The sequence below is a fragment of the Lemur catta genome, chromosome 21, assembly GCF_020740605.2.
Source record: "Lemur catta isolate mLemCat1 chromosome 21, mLemCat1.pri, whole genome shotgun sequence".
In the NCBI taxonomy this organism is placed as follows: domain Eukaryota; kingdom Metazoa; phylum Chordata; class Mammalia; order Primates; family Lemuridae; genus Lemur; species Lemur catta.
The window spans coordinates 19,456,545-19,483,066 of NC_059148.1; the positions used below are offsets into that span (position 1 = coordinate 19,456,545).

The 26,522-nt window shown below is 44.5% G+C and overlaps 4 protein-coding genes across 4 annotated transcripts; 2 read left to right on the plus strand and 2 right to left on the minus strand.

Annotated features, from left to right (window-relative positions):
* The first annotated feature begins 2,326 nt into the window (after positions 1-2,326).
* On the plus strand, positions 2,327-9,378 carry SRSF9 (serine and arginine rich splicing factor 9). The gene is made up of 4 exons (XM_045534671.1): positions 2,327-2,701; positions 5,581-5,741; positions 7,255-7,427; positions 8,887-9,378. Exons 1-4 carry the CDS (start codon positions 2,514-2,516, stop codon positions 9,028-9,030), a joined length of 666 nt encoding a protein of 221 aa, XP_045390627.1. The 5' UTR covers positions 2,327-2,513; the 3' UTR covers positions 9,031-9,378.
* Positions 9,379-9,481: 103 nt separating this feature from the next.
* Positions 9,482-18,921, minus strand: GATC (glutamyl-tRNA amidotransferase subunit C). The gene is made up of 4 exons (XM_045534672.1): positions 18,804-18,921; positions 18,538-18,710; positions 11,878-11,981; positions 9,482-10,627 (listed from the first exon to the last, which is right to left on the minus strand). The coding sequence occupies exons 1-4, from the start codon at positions 18,882-18,884 to the stop codon at positions 10,575-10,577; spliced, it is 411 nt and encodes a 136-aa protein (XP_045390628.1). The 5' UTR covers positions 18,885-18,921; the 3' UTR covers positions 9,482-10,574.
* Positions 14,250-21,139, plus strand: TRIAP1 (TP53 regulated inhibitor of apoptosis 1). The gene is made up of 3 exons (XM_045534673.1): positions 14,250-14,464; positions 18,354-19,135; positions 20,136-21,139. Exons 2-3 carry the CDS (start codon positions 18,989-18,991, stop codon positions 20,217-20,219), a joined length of 231 nt encoding a protein of 76 aa, XP_045390629.1. The 5' UTR covers positions 14,250-14,464; positions 18,354-18,988; the 3' UTR covers positions 20,220-21,139.
* A 2,152-nt stretch (positions 21,140-23,291) lies between these two features.
* LOC123625931 (cytochrome c oxidase subunit 6A1, mitochondrial) lies at positions 23,292-25,381 on the minus strand. The gene is made up of 3 exons (XM_045534674.1): positions 25,097-25,381; positions 24,806-24,948; positions 23,292-23,560 (listed from the first exon to the last, which is right to left on the minus strand). The coding sequence occupies exons 1-3, from the start codon at positions 25,194-25,196 to the stop codon at positions 23,477-23,479; spliced, it is 327 nt and encodes a 108-aa protein (XP_045390630.1). The 5' UTR covers positions 25,197-25,381; the 3' UTR covers positions 23,292-23,476.
* Between the last annotated feature and the right edge of the window lie 1,141 nt (positions 25,382-26,522).

Here is a 26,522-nt window from a genome sequence, read left to right on the forward strand (position 1 = left end):
AAAAGGGCATCCCTGCCTACAGTCTGTGAGAGAATGGATACCATGAACCCTTTGAGCCTGAAGCCGTAATTTTGACTTCATTTGTGTTCCAAACTGTAAAGGTCTGTACAGGAACAAAATCTACCTTTGGGGTTCCATGGATGATCCTAAATGCCTCCTAATGATTAGCTATGTTCCTTTTAAGGAACAGCCTGTACTTCCCACACGCCTGCATCTGGGCATATTTTCTAGGCTAGGTAACAACTCCTTTGGGGATTGGATGTTGCAGAACAAGCTGAATCATTACTATTTGCAAGCAGTCTTCCACCTAGAGTCCTACTGAATCACTTAGCTGACTCTACTTCTGTCTCCCTAGAAGCTGCCCAATTGTCTCCAACAATTCCAGGCAATAATCACATAGGAGTGGTAGGACTCAGAGAATGGTATTAATACACCTAAGCACATCCCCCAAAATGAGGCATCTGGACTTTGGTATCCCTTTAGGATATGTCAGCTCCTATAAGGTTAGTACTTAAGACTCAAGATCATATTTGGACAGGGTTCTTCCCCGCTTGCCCTCTGAAGCCCAGCAGAGAACAGCAAGAAGCTTTATATATAATCCAGAATACAACAGACTGTTCGGATTGTTTTATTTTAGAAATCATTTATTGTGTTTTATTCCAATTATAAAAGTAATAAATGCTAATCACAGAAAATGTGAGAAATACAGAAAAGCATAAATAAAAATATAGACATCATTTCCATCAAGAGATATCTCCATAAACATTGAGGTTATTTTCTTCTATTTTTTTGTTATAAGCAGCAAATATATGATATATATACAATGTGTGTATGCATATATCTATTCCCTTGTACATAACTGAGATATTAGATACAAAATTTTATTTCTTACCACTCCCTTATTATCAGTTTGCTTTAATTGCACAGAATGCAATGATGAACATACATATGTAATTTATTGTGAGAATTTTTTGCTTATTTATGACAAAATCCTACAAGGAGAATTACAAGATCAAAGATCACAATATACATATGCAATACATGTATATTACAAAAGCCTGATGTTTATTATGAACATGTCTTCCAAAAAGGATATACACTGGGTGGTATATGTCGGTGTCTAAAGTTTTGTTTTGATTTTAAAAGGTTCAGAGATGGTATAAGGAGAAATCAACCATTTTCTGATTAAATGCTTGGTTTTATTCCCTTGTTATTGTTAGCATTAATGGAACTGGGGTTTTTTTTTGGGGGGGGGCGTTTGTTTTGGAGACAAGGTCTCACTGTTACCAGGGCGAGAGTGCATCATAGCTCACTGTAACCTCAAACTCCTAGGCTCAAGCTATCCTCCTGCCTCAGCCTCCCAAAGTGCTAGGATTTTACAGGCGTGAGCCATAGTGCCCGGTCCTTAACAGAGTTTTTTAACAAGCTTGATTCCCCGCCCAACATCTTATAAAAAATTTCAAACATAAAGGTTGAACGAATGGTACAGTGAACGCCTATACACCCCCCTAGAATCTACAGTTAACATTCTGCTATATTAGCTTTATCGTATATCTATCCGTCCTTGAGTTTTCATTTTTAACATGAAAAATATTCTTTAAATTAAGTCTTCTGATGCAAGGCCTCACTGTTGTAACGTCCCCGATTCAATGCCCTGCACAATGGGTTGTGGAGAAGTGCCAAGTGTATACCTGCGCTCGTGAAGGACCCAGCACACAGGATGGGGTCATGGCTCTGGGTTCGAATCCTGACCCCACTCTGAGACCTGTTTTCTCCCGTGTAATATGGGGATCCCTCCACCCAGGGTGAGGATTAAAAGCACAATCGCCAGATGCACTCTCTGGCGACAGTTATCGTGAGTCCTTTACTCCCTTATCTCTGATAAACTCCAAGTCCAAGCTATGGAGTCCAGTCAGTTCTAAGCAATTGTAAAACTGGGACAGCGTGGCCCAAAGGGCTACTGACCTGAGGCAGAGGGCCCCTGAGGACTCTCTGGGGGCCCTGCGAGGTCAGCCGGCGGCCCGGCCTGACTCCTTCCCGCCGGTGCCCGCGCGCAGAGGGACGGCCGCGGGGCCGGAGCCCGGCGCTCCCGGCGTCACCTCGGTGAGCGCGCACAGCGGTCTGTGAGATAGGCAGCACTACAGGCAGAGAAACCGAGGCTCGGGGAGGCCCAGTCACTTGCCCAAGTCCACTTAGCGGGGGGAAAAAAACCGCATTCGGGGCTTGAATGCAAACGGCCAGCCACGGCGCTCCCCTTTGCACCGCCCGAGACCCCGCCTGCACCCACAGGGGGGCGCCGGCCTGCGCGCACGCGCAAAGGTCGCAGCCGCGTCTCCTTTAAGAGGATTCCTTTTGGCTCCGTCGACCCTTCGCTTCCGCTCCGCGTTCCCACAATGCAGTGCGGCTGAGCGCCTCCGAGCCCGCGGGGACGCTGCAGGGGGACCCGTGCTGAGGCGGCGGCGGCGGCGGCGGCGACGTGGGCTGCGGCGGGCCCGCGGCGTCGGGCGGTGCGGATGTCGGGCTGGACGGACGAGCGCGGCGGCGAGGGCGACGGGCGCATCTACGTGGGGAACCTTCCGACCGACGTGCGCGAGAAGGACTTGGAGGACCTGTTCTACAAGTACGGCCGCATCCGCGAGATCGAGCTCAAGAACCGGCACGGCCTCGTGCCCTTCGCCTTCGTGCGCTTCGAGGACCCCCGGTGAGGCCCCCCACGCGCGTGCCCGCCCACTCGCTCACGGAACCCGAGGCCCCCGCCTTCTCTCCTCTCCCCTCCCCCTCCGGGGCGGCCCCTCCCCTCCCCTCCCCCTCAGCGTAGACCCCCTCACGGCGCCCCCGGGCGGAGCAGGAGGCCTCGTCTGCTCGCGGGCTTGGGCAGTGCTTTGCTCCGTCGTCACTTCCTTTAATACCATCCTTATTTTTTTTACTTAGAAACCCAAAAGCTGAGCCTTTGGAGGGTCCAAGCCCGCCTAAACCGGCGTCAGGGATGGTACACATTAGCACTCACCCTCTCGCAGCTGCGGAGGCACCTTAATGGGAAGCGAACCTCCAGCCCCTGAACCAGCCCAGGTGGGAGGACGCGTTGAAGAGAAGTCTCTAGTCGTCCTCTCCGTCCACCCTTTCCACGGCCAGAACTTGCCGTTGGGGAGGAACAAACTACGGGGATGTGGATGCATTTGGAGGCCGTGGAGGGGCGTCTGTGGTGGAGCAGATTTCCATCTGCGCGCGCCCTGCCCCTCAAGGGTAGGACCTGGTCCTTACAAAAGTCTGCAGGATTCGGGAGAACTTCTAAAACAGCTCCAAGGAGGGCTCTGGTTTCACTTACCTTCTTTGATGAAGGAGGGCTGACTAGATGCTAAAGGCCCAAGGGATTTGGAAACTCTAGGTCCCTGAATGGGCTCAAATGGGTGTTTGTGATTTTGCAAACATTGCCAGCCCTCAGGCCGGAAAAGGCCCAGGAACTTTCAAAACTGTGTTTGGTGGTTCTTAGGAGTCACTGCACTGGACTGATCAGTCCCCTTGGGCTAAATAGCCTGTCCCCTGTTTTCCTAGCTTTTTCTCCTGGCTGGCCTTACTACAGGGAATAGGGGGAATGTCTGTAGGGTGACTTGCCTACCTGGGGTGGAAGTATTGATAGGGCAAGGAGAGCATCTGAGGACAGGGAGGCAGGAAGCATCTGGAGGCTTTGATGGCTGAAGACTCTGACAGAGCTCACTCCTAGTGTCTTGTCATTTGCCTCAAAAACAGAACTAGGCATTTTTACACTTAAACAGGAAAAGGCTGTGCCTCTATTATTTATTTAGTAATGGGGCTTTTGTGGTTTTTGAACAGTTGCTATGGATCAAGTACCGTGCTGTGTTATTATTTAGCATTTTCAACAACCTATGAGGGTAGGTACTGTTAACCACATTTTACAGAAGAGAAAATTGAGGATTTAGTGGATGATAGGAAAGTAGGAAAGCTATCTTTTGATATCACTGGATGGGAAGCTTCAAGCAAAGCACTCTGCATGTAGTATCTTATTTAATCCTTACACTAATCCTCTGAGATAGGCACACTGTTCACATTAGAGATGTTAAAAACTTAATTAAACACCTACCCAAAGATAACTACTAGTAAGTAGCAGAAGAATGATTTGAACTCAGGTCAGTTTGTATTCAAAGACTGCTCTTAAACCCTAGCAGCTGTGCCTCTCTCATATTGTATCATAGTCAGAGTTGCTCTGGATGTGGTCTTAGTTGCATTTAGTCCTAGAACCTTTTTTTTTTTTTTTGAGACAGGGTCTTGCTTTATTGCCCAGGCTAGAGTGCCGTGACATCAGCCTAGCTCACAGCAACCTCAAACTCCTGGGCCCAAGCAATCCTCCTACCTCAGCATCCCAAGTAGCTGGGACTACAGGCGTGTACCACCACGCCCGGCTAATTTTTTTCTCTATTTTTGGTTGTCCAGCTAATTTCTTTCTATTTTTAGTAGAGACAGGGTCTCGCTCTTGCTCAGGCTGGTCTCCTGACCTCAAACAATCCTCCCGCCTCGGCCTCCCAGAATGCTAGGATTACAGAGTTGAGCCACCATGCCTGGCCAGTCCTAGAATCTGATAAGTGATTACGTGCTGGTGACACTAAATAATGCCTTCATTAGCACAACTTCAGCTCCCTATGTCAACGAAGCTCCAAGGCCATCCATTCTTTCCAGTATTGGAAAATCAACTTGGCATTCCTAACTCTGCTAGAGTCCTAGGATAGACTTAACACATTAACTGCCATGAGTTGTATCTAACTCATGCTAATTTTGAGCCTGGAGTCTCATGGAGTACGTGTAACTTACAAGGCTCTTTACCTTGGGAGCCACATGAACTGTTTTTCAAGCTGCATATTACTCATGCACAGAAAACAATAAAAAATAACAAATTTTTCATTAAATTAGAAAGGATCGTTTTGTTTTCGAAGCTTTTATTCCATTTTCATAATAAAACACTGGCCCCAAGGAAAAAAAATTTTTTTCTAGTGTGGCAGTTGGTGTGTTATTAAAGTAACTTTATTGAATGTTTACCTCTTTTGGCAAAATTGTACTCAGAGTGGTTCTGACAATTTAGTTCTCCAAACCATGATGAAAAGGTACGCTTGAGACCACATTCATCACAAAACACTCATTTGCATTTGTTTTTAGAGCCCTACTTTTTAAAGCATGAGTTTTTCTTTCTATAGACTTTAACACTAAGCCTTGTGGAAGATAGTGTATGGTGTGCTTTTTGAGAAACTGTTCACCAAGGTTAGAGAAACACTGGTTTATTGGCAGAATCAGTCACCTGTCAAAAATTTATTCTTTTTTCTCTGAATTAGCCCCTCTTATAAGTAATCTGCTTGCCCGTTCATTATCATTTCATATGTATAGAACCCTGTGTGTGACAGCTGTAAAGTTTAATTCCAGTATCATGAAAGGTCTTCAAAGCAGAAGTACATCAAGATCCCATTTTGTTATTTCCCTCACTCTGGGTTTCCCTTTTGTACTTAATACTTACGCTCCTCACTGGGAAGTCACTCAGCCTGTTGAACAGCATTAACTCTAAACTTTTCTTTGCAGAGATGCTGAGGATGCAATTTATGGAAGGAATGGTTATGATTATGGCCAGTGTCGGCTTCGTGTGGAGTTCCCCCGGACTTACGGAGGTCGGGGTGGGTGGCCCCGTGGTGGGAGGAATGGACCTCCTACAAGAAGATCTGATTTCCGAGTTCTTGTTTCAGGTATGTTCCTTTCAAACTGAATGAGATGATACATGTAAGATACTTAGCACAGAGTCTGGCTTCCAAGGAATGATAGCCGTTACTCTCCAGTGCGTGGGATACATGGGCTTTCTTTTCATTAGCCTATGCACAGTGACAGTCTGAATGAAGCCCTGCACTGCCTTGCCAGTGAGGCAGGTATCTTGCAAATGAAATTGTGCTCATAGTGCATCCTGGGAAGAACATAAACAGATTTTTTTATAAAGGAGTTTTCTAGTGGTGAGGAGGGAAGATGATGGCAAATCCCCTTGAGCTGGAATTCTAAAGTCTTTTCTTTTGAAATGTACTTTGGTATTAGATTTGCTGGAAAGAGCCAGATTTCAACAGTTTGCCCACCCTTGGATCTCGAAGAAGGCCAGATTTTGTGCTGGTTTTGGAATGATATTAAAAAAAATAAGCCCACAACCTGGAGTCTTGGGGATTGTATTGGAAAGTATAGAACATTTTGGTCTAATGTTGACAAAGTGATGAAATGCTAAGCTCAGGGGTTTATGTGTCTTTAAAATGTTAACACATTGGTAAAGACCTGGAGCCTCCTGCACATTGCAGGGGAGTTTTAGGGCCCTAGTGGAGTGAAATGTATTGAGGAGCCTGGCACCTTTTAAGATGTGATTGTCACACAGTCACATCAGACTCCTGTGTGTTTAAGAGTGATACTCAGTGTCTGCCTATCTTGTGTCCCTGTGTAATTTTTTAATCCCAGAACTCTGTTCCCTCCTTCAGGATGTCATACATTATCTTTTTTTCTCTCCATGCTGCTCTGAAATCCTGCTTAGAAAACTATTAGGAAATGGCTGCAGTCCTGAGCTGTGAGCGGTAAACACAGCCTTTGAGAGCAAGAGCACATTTCCCTTTCATGACATCAGGTAGGGTTGTATGACTCCCGACTAGTTTTAGCATCTGAGTCTTACCTTTCCCCCTCACTGTATTGAAGAATGTTGGTGATCTCTTAAGAGGTACTTTGTCTAGTTTGTCAGTCATTCACACCTACAAAAAAAATGAGCTCTTTCTAGATTTTTGTTGTTGTGTAACCTTCAGCTACACTTTGATTATTTCATTGACTGGTTTCAAAATTCCCATTTCTTGGGAAACCCTGTAAGGCAAGAAATAACTGGTACTGTTAAATTGCATAATGGAAAATATTAAAACTCAAAGTCTTGGAAGTTTGGCATTGATTATGAAAGAGAGGCTGTGAATTCTCAGATATTAAACCTATAATGGACCAACTTCTTGCTCGGTTGGGAAGACTTGGTCTCTGGAAGGTTAGTCTAGGACCAGCTTCACAAGGTGGTTTGTTTACCACATACTTCACTGTTCTTTTCTGATTTCTTGTCCCTTATCAAGATTTATGATTTGGGAACCTTCAGGATTTAAGTGACTCATGGAGAAGGGACCATAGGTATTGCTGGCTTTTAACAGGGTAGTTAACATGGCTGAAGGATGTGGGCCCGTCTTTTATGTTCTCCATGCCTAGGACTTCCTCCATCAGGCAGCTGGCAGGACCTGAAGGATCACATGCGAGAAGCTGGGGATGTCTGTTATGCAGATGTGCAGAAGGATGGAATGGGGATGGTTGAGTATCTCAGAAAAGAAGACATGGAATATGCCCTGCGTAAACTGGATGACACCAAATTCCGCTCTCATGAGGTGGGTTCCTACCTTCTGTTCAGCTTGTACCCAGGTCACTAGCAGCAGGACATGTATTTGCCATTTGATGATTTCACAGTACCATGAAGTGGACAAAGCCAAAGAATTTGTCATGCCTAAGCCCTGCAGGGTCATAGCAGACAGAGATGTGCATTCATAGCATCTTTAACCTGGAGATAGTACTGGTGCAGGCTGTCATAATGTGGTGAGCTATTCTGTGATAACCACCCCTTTCACAACTAGCTTAAACAACAGCATCCTTCTGTGAACATCCTATTGTGGCTGACTCTTCTCTGGGTCTAGTCTGGGCTCTATGGGCCAACCTCATCATCTTAGCTCTTCCAGGTACTGCTGTCAGGGCTGAGTTGTCACTTCACTTTTCCTTTTCCAGAGTAGCACAGGATCCTCTTTGAAACCTGAGCCACTGTGACATTTTCTTGTGGTTAATCACCTCAGCCTTGGAGCTTAGTTTTTGGTATCCTTCCTTTTAGGAAGGTAGCTGCTGCTTTGGATCTCAACTTGCTTCATGAGGTGACTGTCTTTGGTACCATTGAGACCAGATACCAGACAACCAATCAGACATTGTATTTTTCTGGTTATTCTGTCTTGATTTGCTGTGGGGTTTAAGGATGTCTGGGGGACATAGATCTCTGGGCTCATTTCTTTTCCTGAGGATTCATATAATTCCCTAGTTTTATGGGTTGGTGGCTCGGCTTTGCATGGCTTTTTGCTCCAATTGTCCTCTAGGACTTGAATTTGGAGCAGAAACAGGACAGCACCTGGTCTTCAGTTACACTGCAAAGCAAGGCCTCAGTGAGGGCAAATCCAATTACTGACTTTTCACCTAAGGTGAAAAAGCATTTGGCTTTTCACCTTAGCATCTTTGGATATTCTGAGAGTACTGGCTGAGAGCAGAGGGCCTGGAGACAGGCCAGCCTAGACGTGACTCCTCTGCTGCTTACTAATTTCTTAGCTGAGCTACTCCTCTCTGAACCCAGGTTCCTCCATGTACAGAATGGTCACATGATAGCGCTGTAACAAGACTTGCTAGGAAGCTAACCTGTGAGGATAACTAGAACTTCTAGTCCTCACACTTGCAAGGTGTTACCTCTGGGTTCCTTGCTAGTTCTTAGCTTCTGGGGGTCAGTGGCAGTAATTCAGATATTTTATTAATAATAGCTAACATTTGTGTATTTATCAGTTTGTCAAGTTGCCATTTATTATTTGTGTCACCTTGAGCAAATGATACAATTTAAGTCATAAATTTTCTTCATTTTTGAAAGGGGATAGTAAGAGTATCTGCCTCATAACATGACTGTGAGATAGCCTTGTGCCAGGCACACAGCACACCCAGTAAGTGCTCAGTATTTAACTATTTTTGTTGGGCAGCCAGGGTAGGTGTTGATTTGCTTAGTCTTCTGGCTCTTATTTTTTCCTTTACTCTTTGTTTACATTTCAGGGTGAAACTTCCTACATCCGAGTTTATCCTCAGAGAAGCACCAGCTATGGCTACTCACGGTCTCGGTCTGGGTCAAGGGGCCGTGACTCTCCATACCAAAGCAGGGGTTCCCCACACTACTTCTCTCCTTTCAGGCCCTACTGAGACAGGTGATGGGAATTTTTTCTTTATTTTTTAGGTGAACTGAGCTACTTTGTGCTCAGCCTCTACATTCCAGATTGATGATTTTAGTGTCTTAGGAAATTTTTTAAATTTTTTTTTAAAGGAAAAAAACTACGTAATTTCTACCAGGCCCATATTAGCAGTGAAATATTTTAAACTGCAGAAATTGTGGTTTTGGTTCAGAAACAAGTTGTATATTTTTCACCCCTGATTATGGGACAAAAATCAGCGCTGCGTATTTGTGGGTTGCTCTGTGATGGAGATCAGCAGTTACTGTGACTGAGTCGGCCCATTCTGTTTAGAAATATATTTTAAACGTTTAGTAATTGATATGTGTGGTTGTCCTTGATTAAGTTCATAGATTTCACCAAACAGGCACACTAATTAAAAAAAAAAAAATCATTGAATTGTAGTAGCAGCTTATACCCAGATATTAAGAAACAGAAGTGGATAACTTTATTTGCGGATAAAGATAGTTGCTCTCATGTTGGTTTGAGAACTTCAACCCTGAGGGAACGTTCAAAGTTTTCTTTCAATTCAAGGCCAAGTTTGTACATTAAGCTGCCAAAAAGAAAAAGGGAGCACTGCAGATAAAAGAAGGGAATGGGAAGAATAAAAACAGACTTTTAAAAGTAAGCAGCAGCACAAAGATGATTGGGAAATTCTTAGCCAAAACCAACTTTGACCGTTTGGTTGGAGGAAAAAAAAATCTCTAAGATCTGGTTCTATTACTTTTACCCCTAAATAGGTCTCATTTATCCTTGGTATCTGAGCTTTTAGAAAACAACAAAAGACCCTCCCCCACAAACTTGGATTCATCTTAATTTAATAATCACTTTGGGGATGGAAAGTGATTTTTGTCCCAGGCCCAGTGGTATTTTTGATAAGTTTTCTTCTCAGAAGGAAAAACACCGGGTATGGTTAGTGTCCCTTTTTGTATACAGTCACTTTGTGGGATGGCAGATGGTTCTAGATTAGGAGTTCCCAAACTGTAGTCTACTTTGAATACTCTTCAGACCTTAACAAAAAGCTCTCTGCTAGAAACAAAGTGGGTACCCAGGAACAAATTCGGGTATGTTCGCTAAAGATAGGGCTGCTGAAACCAACAGAAAGAGCAACTAAAGATGACAACTTGGGTTGTTACACAGTGATCAGATGCTCTGTCTACCACTTAAATGTAAAAAAAAAAATTCACTTTTATGCAGTCTGGTAGACAGTCTTTTTGGGGGGAGATAAAGGAAGATAATGTCTTCCATACTGAACAGGTCTGTTAAGTGAATACTTCACCATTTCCTTGGAAACTGACTTTTGCTGTTTCCTTTTATTTCCATTGGCATCAGGAACTCATTCCCTTGTTTTGGCTAGTTCTTTCCCAGTCTGTCTTCAGAAGAGTCAGTTACTAAGAAATGCTTGAGCCTCCATTTTTTTAGGTGACCAAAAGAAGTGGGAACGTTAGTGTTCACAATAACAAAACTATCACTGTGCTTCCGTCTGTCCACAGAACACCCCCTTCCCAGAATAACTACTCAGCTGTGCAGGAAGGGCTCTTGTTCATCCAGCTTTGGCAAAGAAATATTACCTGTTTAAAAATAACAAAAAAAGAATGTTATAGCCGAGCCTCCTGCCCAACTGGATCTACTGAGCTGATTACTTGCCTTGCATTGGAAAATAAGCAATGGGAATAAGTGTAGCTACTATACTATTCTGTTTTTCTAACTGTGGATATCTGAAAGAATCACAGTTATAAGTGAAGCCAAATTAATGCACACTTTTCAGTAAGGAGTAGAAATGGGTTAATTAGCCATTTAGATGCAGATAGGAGTTGAAGAAAAGACTGACTATGAACTCAGTCTGTTGCAAGAAGCAAAGTGGGAAGCATCTCTCTTTGGGAGATTGCACATGTGATCAGTAGATATGTCTGCTGCAGAGTGGCAACTATCAGGCTTTGAGATGGACAGATTATAAAATCTTATTTCTCTCTACAGTTAACTGAGGTGATTAAGTGAATAAGAGGCATGTTTAAGAGTTTAGCTTGCAAGTTTTCTAGCTTTCCATCCTATCCTTGTTTCAGCCAGAGTTTTCCTTTAACTGGCTGGTCTTGATCAAAGACCCCTGAGCTGACGAGGGCCAATGTTTTATATGGAGGCTGCTCAGAATGGTTCTTCCACAAGGGGCTATCCTAAACTGGAAGTTGGCCCTTGGAAAGCAGTCTACATGATTACTCTGGCTAGTCCCATTCCCAAATGCCCAGAGGGGTTCAGCAGCTCTGAGTACTCATCCATCTGCAGAGGAGGAAAAAAACGGTCAACCTACCCAAGGTTCTGGATTTTACTATTGGCACAGAGTTATTTTAAAGCTTCTATTTAAAATGTTTACAGTGAGGTCTAAGATGAAAATCTCCACACCAGGGGTTGCAAACCTGATGGTTCACAGGCTGCATCTGGCTTGCAGGAATGTTTTATTTGGCCTGCATGCTATTTTGTTTTTTAAATTTTGAATTGGTTGCCAACACTTAAAATTTGGGAAATATCACACAAAATGCCAGATATCAAGGTTGGGTGGGAGAATGGGCTCACATTCTTGCCTGGTACCAAATAAGAAAGTGGTGAATGTCAGCTGCCCCTTTAGGCAGAGCTTGAGCTCCAGATTGTCACCCACTGTACACTCTTCTCCCCAGTCCTGTTTTGCTCATTCCTGCTGCTAACTGGCCCCTAGAGGTGAGTATGACCTCCAAGTGCCTTCACATAACATCTTTGGCTCTCACAGTTCTTGCTTCATTCCTTAGGTCCCTGTGAGACTATCTGTTAAAACACTCTGGGCAACACATACCTGGGGGGGCCACAAAATACTCTTCCACGACACGATGAGAGTTTTGTAGTAGTTCTTCAGCACAGTTGCCTTCAACTACATGGTCGGATCTCAAGTATAGACATCTACGAAACCCAGAAGCTCAAGGTTACCTTCTCAGAAAATTGGTCTTCTAGGGCACAGTAGACAGGGCCGGTCAAGAATGGGAGAACAAGGGACCAGTGTATTTTTAAGTTAAGGGCACTGCTCAAAAGATAGAGCAGCTGGGGTCAACAGGAAACCAAATAACAGTCTACAGTTTATAGATTCTCCCCAACAACTCTGCACTAAGTGCTAATTATTTCTCAGGATTTGATATGTCTAACAAATATTTTTGGATGATTACTATGGACTTTTGGTGGGGACAGATAAAGGCAATTATAAAACAATGTGTTAAAACTAACAGAAGTAAGCAAAGCCTGTAAAGGGAATAGAAAAGGTTCCTAACTCAGCCTGGGTGAGGAGTACATACTAAGAATAGGTCGCATCAATGCTCAAGAATGGGCAAGAAATAGCTGGATGGGGTGTGTGGGTGGGGCGATGTGGATAGGCAATGCACTTCCTAGCAGGTACAGCAGCATAAATCCCAAAGCAAGAGAGAGAGCCCAGCAGATTCAGAGGCAGGGGGTTTATAGCAGGCTGCAGTGCGGCCCCCTTGAAGCAGAAGAGGAAGCTAGAAACCTAAGCAGAAATGGAGGAGGAAACTTGCTCAAGAGTGACCTGCTTAAGGATATTGGCTCCTAAGTCACAGAACTGGCATCTGAGCCTCTGGCACCCCTAAGATAAATGCTTTTCCCACCAGAGCCACGTTGGTGGATATAAAAATGCCTGTCCTTGAGCAAGATGTACCACAAGCATAGCTCAAGAAACTTCCAGTGTTCTCTGGGCCTTGTTGCTTTACTCGTCTTCAGATGGCAAACTGGTGAAACCAAACAGGAGTTTAAACAGGCATGAAGTGTCACTAACTGTTTCAAGGTATAAAAGTGCATGACAAGATGTCTGAGCCTGTTTCCAGATACTTGGGCTAAAAAATAAGCAGTCTTCTAAATCACTGATAGGGGGGCAACCAAGCTCTCAATGCCTTGAGTGGACACGGACTGAGGGCAAACCCTAATGTCTGAGTCACGTCACAAAGGGGCAAGGATGTGATGTGAACATCTCAGCAGAGGCTGCACATGAGGGCTAAGTTCTCATGATAAGATTCTTTTAGGAAAGGACTAGTTCTTCTCTTCTTTTGTGCACGCCGTCCAGAGCTAGACACAACAATATTTATTCACGGTGTGAAGATTGTGGAGCTGGAGTCTCTTCCAGAGTCTGGCACTGTCTTAACTGCGTGGCCTTGAACAAGTACAATCTGTCTAGGCCTTAAGTTTCTTGTCAAAAAAAGTGAGGGTTATACTAGGCTTTTTTCCCCCCTTAACCACACAGAGATTATGCATTCATTTAAGAGAATTTAGGAGAACAGAAATAAAATAAAAATCATCTATAATTGTACCATTTAAAGGTAACCATTAGACTTTGTGGAGTTTGTTTTCTGTTGAACAGTACAACAAAATGGCTAGGAGCTTAGGCTCCTAAGTCACAGCTGAATTCAAATCCCAGTGCCACATGTCACTTATCCTCAGCATGTTTAAGTTTCCTAATTTAAATGCTTCATAAGATTGCTGGGAAGATGAAATGATGTTAAAAAGTAAGATTTGGTAATGCTGAGCCTGCATGCTCATGGCAACAAGAGGTGGGTGCAGAGTGGCACCTGCTCCTTTCGGAAAGAGTCAGTGCCCCCAGTACACTTCAGTCCCCCCCACTAATTCAAAGTCTGCTCTAAACTCATAACCCGCCTAGCATTTGAAGATTTTGAGGTGACTCTACTACCACCAACAGGAGGTTAAAAGCTACTGCTTCCCAACGGTAGAACTAATAGCAACTGATTTATTCACTTATTTGGTAATCAAGTTTCCTATGTAAGTGTAATTTCCAGAAAAACATAATTCACTCCTTTGAATACCACACTTCTATTATTTGCTGTCAATGATGGAGTTGTTCCTAGAATAGACCCACACTTCCTTATTTTCTTGATCAGAGGCTATTGAACCTAGGGTCTCTGTGACGGTGGCCCTCTAAGCAGACCCCTCACTTGTTGGTAAGTTTCTTAATTTTCCTGGACCTCAGAATCATGTATAAAACACTTAACAGGACCAGATGAGTTCTTCAGGTCAATTACTGATTGACTAAATGTCTACCTCACCTCCTGTTTTTCTCAATCAGGGTTCTATTAATATAAGAGAAGTTAGACCAAATACCATAAGACAGCCATTTTCATGATAAATCATCTTCTCTCATACATCTGGGCTAACATTAGATATGTACTGCCCGTGGGAGAATTGAAAAAATAGTCACTTGAATCTTTTCTGTGTTCTGGTTCAGATGAGGAACCCTGGTTGAAAAGGGCTTCAACTGCAAACTAGCAATCCCTGCCCGCTGAAGCTCACAGACAACTCACTTAAGCCAGTAACTGTGGAAAATGCTGCTACAAAGGCTTCAGGAAGTGTGTGGCAGCACAGAGAAACAGGTGACTCTATATGTGCTTCTGTCGGCCCTTGGACTGTGATGGGACAGTTCTGCCATTGCTTTTCTTTCTTTCTGTCTCTTCCCCGGTATCTGGTTGTCAGGAAGAGTTTCTCTGGCTACCATCTACTTCTATCTAAAAGCCTTTTCCCTCCCTCCTAACTTATTTCTAGTTTGACACAGACTGGAATGGATTTGGTTAAGAGTTTTTGGTTCAAATAAGGCTCTGAGGGGCCGGGCATGGTGGCTCACACCTGTGATCCTAGCTCTTTGGGGGGCTGAGGTGGGAGGATGGCTTGAGGTCAGGAGTTCGAGACCAGCCTAGGTAACATAGTGAGACCCCCATCTCTATGAAAAATAGAAAAATCAGCTGGGGGCGATGGTGCATGCCTATAGTCCCAGCTATTTGAGAGCCTTAGGTGGAAAGAGGATTGCTTGAGCCCAGGAGTCTGAGGTTGTAGTGAGCTATGATGACTGGACCCTAGCCTGGGAAACAGAGCAAGAAGACCCTGTCTCAAAAACAAAACAAGACTCTGAGGGACACTCGAAGCATTGAATTATTGGCTTCAATTAGAGAGGCGGTCAGCTAAGTCGGTCTCCGGATTTGAGAGGGAAGAATAAAGTTCCCAGGAGTTGACTTTAGCTGGCATGTCCAGAGCAGCATTTGACAGCACAGGCCTGAGTTCTGTTTGGTTCTCTTCTTAATACCTATGAAACTGGGCATGTTACATAACCTTTCTGAGCCTCAGTTTCCTCATCTATTAAACAGATACTTGTATTTACCTTCTACGATTGTATGAGAAAACAGAGATAACACACATAAATTCTCAGTCCTCGGCATGTAAACATGCTAATGCTTTTTAGCTCAACCAGATGCTATATTAATGTGCAAAGAGATTTCTATTAGCCAGTCAGGGCTTTTACAGCTAGTATGGCTATTGCCTAAAACCATTTAATACCTGTCTTCACTTTAATGGGTTCTGTTTCAAATTCAGTGAGGCAGTGTGTTCAAACATTAAAGTCCTAAAAATGTCACATTAAAATGATTAATGGGAATCACTAACCCAAACCGGTTTCCAGATTTATGAAAAGAGTACAGATCACTGAATGCCAACTTGAGATGACAGTTACCAGATCCAAATCCCCTGTCATCTTTTGTCACAAACTCTTCCTTTAGTAATAATGGTTGCATTTCTTTATATTTACCCTCTAGATAACTTGGGAAATTCCGACTCCTCTTTGTGCTTCTACCTTCCCCAAAGATATTAATAAAGAACATTCATTCGACAAACATTTACTGAGTACCTACTCAGTACTAGCCGCTGTGAACACAATGAGCAAAAACAGACATGTTCCCTGGAACCTGGATAAGCAATAGGAAAGGGACAAAGTTCCCTCAAATAGATATATAAATACATGTAAATATCAGCCCTACTGAGTACCAGGAGAAAACCACAGATTTTGAAAGAGAACCTAACTCAGTATAAAAGAATGAAGACTTCCTTGAGGAAGTGACAGTTGCAATCTGAAGAAGAAAATTAAGCAGGGACACCACAGGGGTAAAGGCAAGGGCCCAGAATTCTAAGGGCAGAGCATGGAGAGCTAGAGGAACTGAAAGAAGTTACAAAGGAGAGGTGGGCAGGGGCTAGGTTAGATAGTGCCCTACAGGCTATGGCGAAGCTTTTGTCTTTACTGTAAAGAGCAGTGGAAAGCCACACGAAGGGCTTGGGTAGGAGAATGGCATCAGATTTCTGTTTTGAAGTGCTGTGTAACTTTGGGCAAGGACCTGAGCATCAGATTGCAAAGTAGAGAAATGATTTGCAGGAATCAAAGGCTGGAGGTGAGAAGAACAGTTAGGAGGCTAATAAATTTCACATAGCACTTTACACAAAGGTTTTGGTTACAGATAGATCTGGCTCTCTCTATTGTCACTGACTAATGGCAGCTAATCTTTCTTGTTCCCACTTGTAGTTAGGAGGTTTTTTGTTTTTTAATTCCCATCAGGAAAAGGCTAGAGTTACACATCCATCCTCCTTAAGAAGTTGCATCCCCAAACAGCAAACAAGTCTGCGGCTGGCAGGAAGTTTTTCAAAAAAGAGAATTTTCTTTAAAAATATATTAAGATTTGGCAATGATTAGTAGAGGTGAGTAGATCTTTCGGTATTCACAAACTAGTTTTGTCAATGACTCACCCCTCCCTACTGCATTACACTACATACTTCGCTAGTTGTATTACTCTGCCCTCTAAGGCACTTGTGGTTTTGGCCCCTGGTATAAAACGAAACATTAAAGCTTTCTTCCATATTCCCACTTTCTTTAAAACTTAACATTTTGTTAACAGTTTCTTGCACACTCATTCAGGAAACAAAACTTAATGCATACACTAGAATGCATAAAATACATTATATGTACAGTATTAGTAATACTGTTCTAACTGTACCTTTTTTTAAAGAATATGAAGGGGGGTGGAGAATGAGGTTCAATTTCCTTTTTTTTTTTTTTTTTTTTTTGAGACAGTCTTGCTCTGTGGCCCTGGGTAGGGTGTAGTGGTGTCATCGTAGCTCATTGCAACCTAAACTCCTGGGCTCAAGGGATCCTCCTGCTTCAGCCTCCCCATTAGCTGGGACTATAGGAGGGTACCAGTACACCCAGCTAATTTTTCTGTTTTTAGTAGAGATGGGGTCTCACTGTTGCTCACACTGGTCTGGAACTCATGACCTCAAGTGATCCTCCTGCCTCGGTCTCCCAGAGTGCTGGGATTACAGATGTGAGCCACAGCATCTAGCCCTAAGTTTGCCTTTTTTTTTTTTTTTTTCTTGAGACAGAGTCTCACTTTGTTGCCTGGGCCAGAGTGAGTGCCGTGGCATCAGCCTAGCTCACAGCAACCTCAAACTCCTGGGCTCAAGCAATCCTCCTGCCTCAGCCTCCCGAGTAGCTGGGACTACAGGCATGCGCCACCATGCCCGGCTAATTTTTTCTATATATATTTTTAGTTGTCCAGATGATTTTTATTTCTATTTTTAGTAGAGACGGAGTCTTCTATTTTTAGTAGAGAGGGAGTCTCGCTCAGACTGGTCTTGAACTCCTGACCTTGAGCGATCCACCTGCCTCGGCCTCCCAGAGGGCTAGGATTACAGGCGTGAGCCACCGCGCCCGGCCATAAGTTTGCCTTTTTAATTAAATATATCTTGGAGACCTTTCCATATCAACATATTTGATATTATTTGTATGCTGATATATTTATATCATACAGATAACATAGTTATTTGTTTCGTTATTTTTTTGCAACTGTCAAATATTCCATTGTATGATGTGTTTGCCATTTATTTAGGTTGCTTCTGGGTTTTGTTTTTGGTATTATAAACAGTTTTGCAGTGGACACTTGTGTATACATCTTGATGCACTTACAAAGGAATTTCCATAGAAAACCACCTGGTTAGAAAATACGTACATTTAAATTTTTGAGACAGGAATACAACAGCAAGCAAGTCAGACAGCTCACATTGTAATAAAAGAGACATAACAAATCAACAAAAGTAATAACAAATACTTTAAAAAACCCCAACAGGATAAATAGTGAGTGACTGGAATGGGAGAAGAGATTTGGAGTAGTCAGGAGAGGCCTGTCTTAGGAAATGAGCTGAGATCTGAGTGCCGGGAGGGAGACAGCCATGCAAATATTTGGGGGCAAAAAAAAGCGAACGGCACATGCAAAGGTCCTAGAGAGGGAGGAAACTTGGCTCGTTGGAGAAGCAGTCAGGGAAGCCAGTGTGGCTGGAGGATGCTGAGCGAGAAGGGCGAGCAGTACGTCTGAGTGGGGAGGCAGAGCCTCTATGAAGTAGGACCTCGAAGACGATGATTAACAGTTCGGATTTTGTTCCTACTAAATTTAGGAGTCAGGAGACAGGATCCATAATGAACAAAGGGAAAAGTGAAGCTATTTACCGGGGGGTGACCGCGGGCAAGTTCCTGAATCGCGCTAAGGCTCTTTCACCCTCTGGGAAATGGGTCACTAATCCCCACCGTACGCGGCTGCGAAGGCGCCAGCGAAGGTTTGGGGCCGCGGGCGCGAGTTACCTGTCCTCCAGGACGGACTCCATGGGCTCCACCCCGTCGGTGTGCACGGCGTGGAGCCGGTCGGCGAAGGCGATGGCTTTCTCCAGCCGCGCCACCGCCTCGCGGCTGCCGAAGTCCACGAGCGCTAGGCGCTCCAGGTGCTCGATCACCTCGGCGGTGACTCGGCCACTTCCCTAGGGGATGAGGCGCGGCGTGTGGGTCACCAACGGGACCTGCTCCGCCACCCGGCCTGCTCCGCCGCCCGTCTAGACGCCCCCGGCCTTTACCTGCGGACCCGCCTTGGAGGTGAAGCCCCGACGCCCGCCCGGCGGGGCCCGAAGGCCCAGCCACACTGCCCGCGCCCACATCCCGTCCCTTCCCGGCCCCCGTAACGCGCCCCGACGTAACGCCGAGCGACGCGCCTGAGAGTGATGACATCAGAGTGCGCTGCCGCGGCCGCCCAACTGTCGCCATGAACAGCGTCGGGGAGGCTTGCACGGACATGAAGCGCGAGTACGACCAGTGCTTCAATCGCTGGTTTGCCGAGAAGTTTCTCAAGGGCGACGGCTCCGGGGATCCGTGCAGCGACCTCTTCAAGCGTTACCAGCAGTGTGTTCAGGTGAGCCCTCCCGCATCTGCCACAAGGCCCCGCATTCTCTGCGGTGGCCCCCGCCACATACACCGCGTCTTGCGGAGGTTGGGACGAGGAGGATCGAGAAAAGCCGCAGTGGGGCAGTGGCAGGAGCCCTCTCCCCTGCCGTCACCACCGAGGCCGCTTGGGTGTCTCTCCGAATGAAAACGTCAAATGTTTTTGCAGTGCTTTCCTTTTTAAGGAGTAACACCCTTTGGTTCACTTGGTGCTCGTTCGAAACTTTCAAGGTGGCCATAGTTATCATATGTACTTTACACTTGGGAAACTAACCCTTAGAAATAGGAAGTGATTGGCTCAAGTTGACTAGAAACAGGTTTCCTTGATTCTTTTGTAGGTGGTGCACTTTTCCTACCATTGCTGTCAGGGGACTGGGCGGGGTTAGCCTTTCTCTGGCCGGTTAGACACTGTAGAGGGTCCCGTTGTTTTTGTTTTTATAATCTTTCATTGCCCTGTTTATCTTTCTCAACTAGTCCCCGCCGGTTGCAGCTAGGAAATTTTCATTCCGGCACAGTGGTGTGGAACTGCTTTGAATTATAAGAGCATTGGGCAAAGCACTTCCAATAAGTGAAGCTAAGACATCCTCAGGGTAACTCCACGGGATAGTTGCTATCTTTATCCCACTTACAGATGAGGAAACTGAGGCTGGCTCAAGGTCACACAGCCTACAGCAAGTCCTGGGACCCAGATTTGAACCCATTTCTACCACTAAGATAAAGTGGTGATACTTGCTTTCAAATTTCACTTAACGATTCCCTCACACACAACTCCTCCACTCTGTCTGGTCTTACACTTGATTTCTTCATAATGGCACTTCTGTTTGTTTGTTTAAAAAGTATGTGATTTGAATCGTGGTTGCGAGTCTTTACAGTCCAGTCTGGTTTTACTTTTGTACCGTCATGTCTTACTTACAAAGCTTGGTCCTCAAGTTTCGTATAGATCTTCATAATGTGTTTTCTCCTCCCATCAGAAAGCAATAAAGGAGAAAGAGATTCCTATTGAAGGACTGGAGTTCATGGGCCATGGCAAAGAAAAGCCTGAAAACTCTTCTTGACCTTGACAGTCACCTTGAAAACGGATTCCTCAAATCAGGAAATTGAGGACTCTGGATTTTGTCAACTAAGGCTGTGAAGATAGCCATCACATATGATGAGGAATTTAGGAGAGAGGAGTTTTATTTCCTCCTCCTTGATGTTTTCCTCTTTTAAAAGGCGATGAATTCTTTGCTTTGAGATGATTTCGCACTTGCTCTGGCATCTTGCAGGAACTCAATGTGCTAAAATTGAATGATTTCTTGGGGTTATGGTTGCAATATTTAGTCTGGGATCAGCTTTACATATACCTTCTATCTAGATAGTGATAAACCGGTCAGGATGATCAAGGTTGCCTGACCTCTTGATTTTTGCTGCAAAGGACATTAACTACACTGTACTGGGGTCATTGTTGATTAAAGCAATTGGTTAGGACCTCTTTTTGTCTCTCAGGGAACTAATGCTGTGAAAAGGGATCTGGGCACAACAGTTTCAATCAATGCTTGGGAGCACAGTTTTTATTTTTATATATAATAGTAACTAACGGTTAAGATGACTGGTGGCCTGGAGTAGCAAAGAGGAAGACAGCTTTTAACAATCGGATGGTTCCCTGCCTTAACAAGAGGCATCAGATTAAAATGTGAAAGCTTCAAGAATGTTGCAGTGAACACCATCTCAACTTGGCTCACAATGTAGTTCAGGAATGAAGATACTTGGAGCAGCTGTGGAGGAAGAACCTAAATTGTAAAGCTTTGCTGCTGCCAGCTTTCAACCCAAGTCAATGAATTAAGTCTACCTGCCTATCATAAAAATGCCAAAATGCTGCATCTGGTTAAGTGGGGGAGAAAAGGTGTTTGCTTTATTTGCCTTGTTTACCCACCTTGCCCAGTAATGTCTGTAATCATGAAGATGGAATAAATTGAACATTTAGTTTCTATCATTATTTGCCCCTGGAACTCGGTGCACTTTATCAAACAACTATTACCCTGTTACCCCACATCTCATACATACACTGGGGAGAGTTTTGTTTTTTATCCTTTAAAGGTGAAGATTTGTCTAAGCTAGGTGGTATGGTACAGCAATTAGAAGCTTCACTGATTTCTAAAATTTTTTTTCCACAGTAGGCTACACAGATATCTTATAGTAGATTTGCATTATGGTACCAAGAAGTGTCAGGATCAGGGGAGCACTTACATACTTTAGATTGTCATGTAATCCCTACAGTTGCCTATCTTGAGTAATTTGGTTTAACATTATACGCTCAAAGATAGTATGAAGGCTGGGCGCGGTGGCTCACGCCTGTAATCCTAGCCCTCTGGGAGGCCGAGGTGGGTGGATCGCTCGAGGTCAAGAGTTCGAGACCAGCCTGAGCGAGACCCCGTCTCTACTAAAAAAAATAGAAATAAATTATCTGGACAACTGAAAAAAATATATATAGAAAAAATTAGCCGGGCATGGTGGCGCATGCCTGTAGTCCCAGCTACTCGGGAGGCTGAGGCAGTAGGATCGCTTAAGCCCAGGAGTTTGAGGTTGCTGTGAGCTAGGCTGACGCCACGGCACTCACTCTAGCCCGGGCAACATAGTGAGACTCTGTCTCAAAAAAAAAAAAAAAAGATAGTATGAAACTTTATTTACAGAAGGCTGAAATTCTGTTATCTTCTCTCCACTTTACCAGTTACTACTACATATTTAATGTGACCAATCCCTTTATGTCATTTCAAAGCATTCTATATTTTCTGACTGGTTAAGGTCTGTTATGCAAGAATTATAAAAGAGATTTGGAACCCAGCTGAGGGAGGCCAGGTATATCTATCCTAAAATCAGACTGGCCTCAAGCAAAACAGCTTTATGGGGACTCGGAAGTGCAGGCTGTTATACCACAAAATGGCAAACATAATAACCATTCTTTCCTTACTGTATATGGCTTTCACAGTTTCTACATCCCTTACCTTTGCATTACCAGTTTAATATAACGTACTGCAAAATACCTTGTAGCCTCTTGAACCTTGCCACAAAACTGTCCCATTGAGCCTTGAAAATAAACCAGCTCCAAGCAACAATATTCCTTCATTGTAACTCATATTGAGAGGTCTGTTTGATGTGAAAGCCACATACGCTAGCCCAGAAATTCACTTCTGAACCTGCCTTTTGGGAAAATTGCAGGAAATATCTTAAGCAAAGCTCTTCAATTTCAACTGAGAAGGATGTTCTACTATAGTTGTCAGAACAGATTTAGGAATCGCTGAAGTATAACTCTGAAGCTCAAGCTCAGGTCTTACACCCTATTCATATTACTGTCAAGTCTGAAAAGACCAGATACTAGTAGCTACCTTGCTTTATGGACACAACATGCCAAAAGGAGTAACAGTGTACTACTGAGAGAATAATTCTTTCTGAATGTTCCTCACCCTATTTTGACTTCATGCTCTTCATAAAGTGACTCCAACTACCTCAGCTACTTCAAAGGTTTCAAGTTTTGATGAGTTAATTGTCTTTTCAGAGTGATTTTGTAACTGTTTCCCCTCCTAACTCTTAAGGCTAGAGGATAGTTTTAATTCCAAAAACAAATAAAGCCAATACTATAAGAAGAAATGTGTCACACTGCCTTTATTTCTCCAAAGATTTCTAACCCTGCCAGCCTTCAGGGTGCTGAGAGATGGGTCTTACCCCAAGGTAAGAACTTGACACCTTTAGAGAGAGTTATCCAACTACAGAGAAGATTCTGCAGCAAATGCTGGTGGAATGGGACAAGAGAAAGACCCAGAGGAAGCACTTCCTCTTGAGAATCAGATACCCCTTTCAAGTGTAAACCGTAGCCATTGTGCTGGCCATTCAATGTCTTTGACACCCAAAGTCTATCAAGGACCCAATCTTGATAATTAGCTCCATGGTACTCCTGGTCCCTTGACTTTACCCCCACCAGGCACAGGAAACCAAGGAGCCTGTTGCAAACATTGTTATTCGGCAGGCTGGACTGGACGCGAAACACTGTAACAGCAGCCATAGACCTTCACTACAGAAACAGAAATGACATTAATGCTAATTTCTGAGGAAGAACGCAACCAAAGAATGTAACTCTGAGCTCATGACCAATCTAAGTTTAAAGTGTTTATTTAAGCCATCTCCTGCCACAAGCAAAGGGATGGGAGATCAGTATACTGGTAATGATTTGATAAAAGGTGAGCGTAAGGTCCCGTACACTTTTTCTGGTCCGTGTGCAGAGTAATGGTCCAAACGGATGCTGTGGTCCCCAGTGTCTGAGTAGTGGTCCAGGTTCTCTTTATTCATCTTCATAGCCAGTAGGAAGCGGATTCACTTGAGGGTTGTGGAATAGAGTATGGTTACCATCTCCCCAGGGGAAGGGCTGTGGAGTAAAAGTGTCAATTAGACAATTCCAGAAAATAGTTCAGAAAGAGCCCTGCCATAAACCGCTTAAAACAGGGTGACAATATATAAAAACAAAATGGAAATTAGTCCTTTGTCTACTGGTGCATTTCAACCTTCCCATTATTGAAAGGAGCCCTCCTTAAAGTAGATAGTAGAAAAAGCAAGCACAAGCCTCTTCCTAGTAACTAATGTATTCAGTGCTGTGTTTATGAAAGTGTAATCCTCATCACCTGGATCAGAATGGTAGCAGTCGGTGTACAGAGATGCTTATTTAAAAGCAGATTTCTGGGTACCCTCCTGGACTTGAAACAATCTGTGGATTGGGAAACCACGACTCACCGTCAATTATTTTGCCCACCACCTTTGAAAAACATTGCTCTAGGGCAATGGTTTCCAGCCCTGGTGATTTTGCACCTCCAGGGAACACTGGGCAGTGTCTGGAGACATGGGTGGCTGGAATGGTGGTGCAGGTACTACTGCCACCTAGTGGGCGGAGGCCAGGATGCAGCTAAACATTTTACAATGCACAGGACATCGGCTAACCTACCCCAAACAATTACCTAGCCCAAAATGTCAATAATGCCAAGGTTAAAAACCTTGCTGTTTGGCTTCTAATTCCACTGTACAAGGGTGGGAATGGTGCTCAAAGACTCAAAAATTTAAGAGTCGAGTTTAAGTTTTTACGAGGCCAGTCCTGCAACAGACTAGGTGATGGAGTATTCATTAAAGAACAAGAAAAGGCCCTTGTTAAAGATACAGCAAACAATGGAGATCATTATAAGATATCTATATCAATAGCCAAATGATAAAATAGTTGAGAAGGTATTGGTGAGGAATAGAGAAACCTGTCAGTCTCTTCGTTACACAGCTGCCAGATGCCCGGGTCTTAGAAAGGTGAACCATCCTCAGATTTTGCCACTCTAATAAGGTTTCCCAAACCTCCAAGTTTTCTTCAACGGACAACTGTATCAGAAGGCAGGAGGTGAGATAAATCGGATAAAAGGGAACTGAAGGGAATTTGTTGTTTGACCTTGAAGAAAACTGAGACATAACCCCAAGTCTCAGTTTCCCTTCCATAAAATGGGAAATATAAATTCTGTTTTGTGAGGACTAAACAAGAAACTACACGCCTGGCACTCAACGCTGTTAGGGAACGAAGAACTTGGAGGAGGGCATTATGATGAAAGGAGAACGGACGTTTGGAGAGACTGCAAGGGCGTACCTTGGTCCTGATGCGAAGATGCGGGTAGGGGATGAACTCGGGTCTCTCGTGCTCTTCGTGGCGCGACTTCAAGAAGACATTCAGCATGCTCACTCCCACCCCGGGGAGCGCGACGAAGAAGGTGAGGGCCCTCCACATGCGAGCTGCGGAGAGGCCACAACCGCTCAGCCCCGGAATGGGGCCTGCCTGGGTCTCACTCTACCTTCCCCAAGGCCTCACGCCAAGGTCAAGTCCCGCCCTGCCTCGCCCGAGTAGAGCTGAGGCCCGCCCAGCCGACCCCAGCCCCAGTACCTGAGCCCTCTTCGCCGTGGGCGCCACTCGACATAGGCCGCCCCAGCTGTGGGCGGGACCGACCCAGCAGCCCAGAAACCCTGGACACAGCCGCCGCCATTTTCAACCTGGACCACAGCAGCGCCGGAAGCGGAAGTAGAAATTAGACTCTGGGGGCGGGACCACAACCTCAAAAGGAAATTCCTATTGGGCGACGCCTTCCCAGGGTATTAACCTGCGCAGTATCTTCCCCGCCGACCCAGTCCTTGTCAAAGCCCTCGGAGTCCCTGAGCTAGAGCGAGCATGCGCTCTGCACCTCCCTTCAGGCTTCGCCTTTTCTTTCGTGCGCATGCGTATGCCGTCCTCCCGCCTCCCTAGCTTCTGCACCTTGGTGTGTAACCCCCAGAGAGGTTTGTGCAGGGCGACCTGGCATCTCGGGTCGCTCCCTTCGTTGGAGTCCGTGGGCAGCATCTGGAGGTTCCGAACCCAAGCCACCCTAACATTTCATTCCCCTTCCTTGCCATCCTCCGACTCTGCGTTAATTTTTTCATGGCACTATCGTCATCGTTATTATTATTTTGTCTGCCCTCTCCTTACTAGAATATAAATCTGTGATGCCAAGAGTTTGCCACTGCAGCATTCTCAGAGTAATCTGGGAATGGTGTGATCTGGAATCGTGCCTGGCACGGGCAGGTGTTTAATACAAATTTGCTGAATGAATGAATGGCAACAGGAACTAGAAAAAGCACTGGAAGTTCTGGATTCTAATCCTGGCTCAACATCCCCAATTTTTGCCTCTGGTCACAATGGCTTTTTCTCCCTTGAAATTCTGGAAACAAAAATTGGTATCTGTTAAATTTTGTCTATACAAATTTTTCCTCCCCATCCCTTCTTCCCTTTTCTTCCTTCTACTGGTTTAAAGCAGTTTTTAAAATAAAAAGTTAAGGCTCGCACTTGTAATCGTAGCATTCTGGGAGGCTGAGGCAGGAAGATCGCTTGAGCTCAGGAGTTTGAGGTTGTAGTGAGATATGATGACGCCACTGCACTCTACCCAGGGTGACAGAGCAGGACTCTGTCTCAAAAAATACAGAAATAAAATAAAAGTTAAAAATATATTGTTTATATAAGATAAAATGACAGTAAACTTTTTTGATTATAGGTCCCTTTAAGAATGTAATGAAAGCTTTGAACCCTTTTCCCCCAAAAAATGCACCTGTATGTAAACACACACAGTTTAGCAGGGGGTCTTAGGACCCCCTAAGAGTCTTTGGACTTCAGATTAAGAACCCCTGGGTAGGAAAACAAACAGGGACTGTAGTGTGAGAAGACTGGGCTCCTATCTTGTTCCCTTACAGCCTGTGTGGCCTTGGGCAAGTTAGCAGAAACAGATGCTTTAAGGTCATGCAGTTTCATGAAGACAAAATGTAGGATCGTATTACTAGAGCTT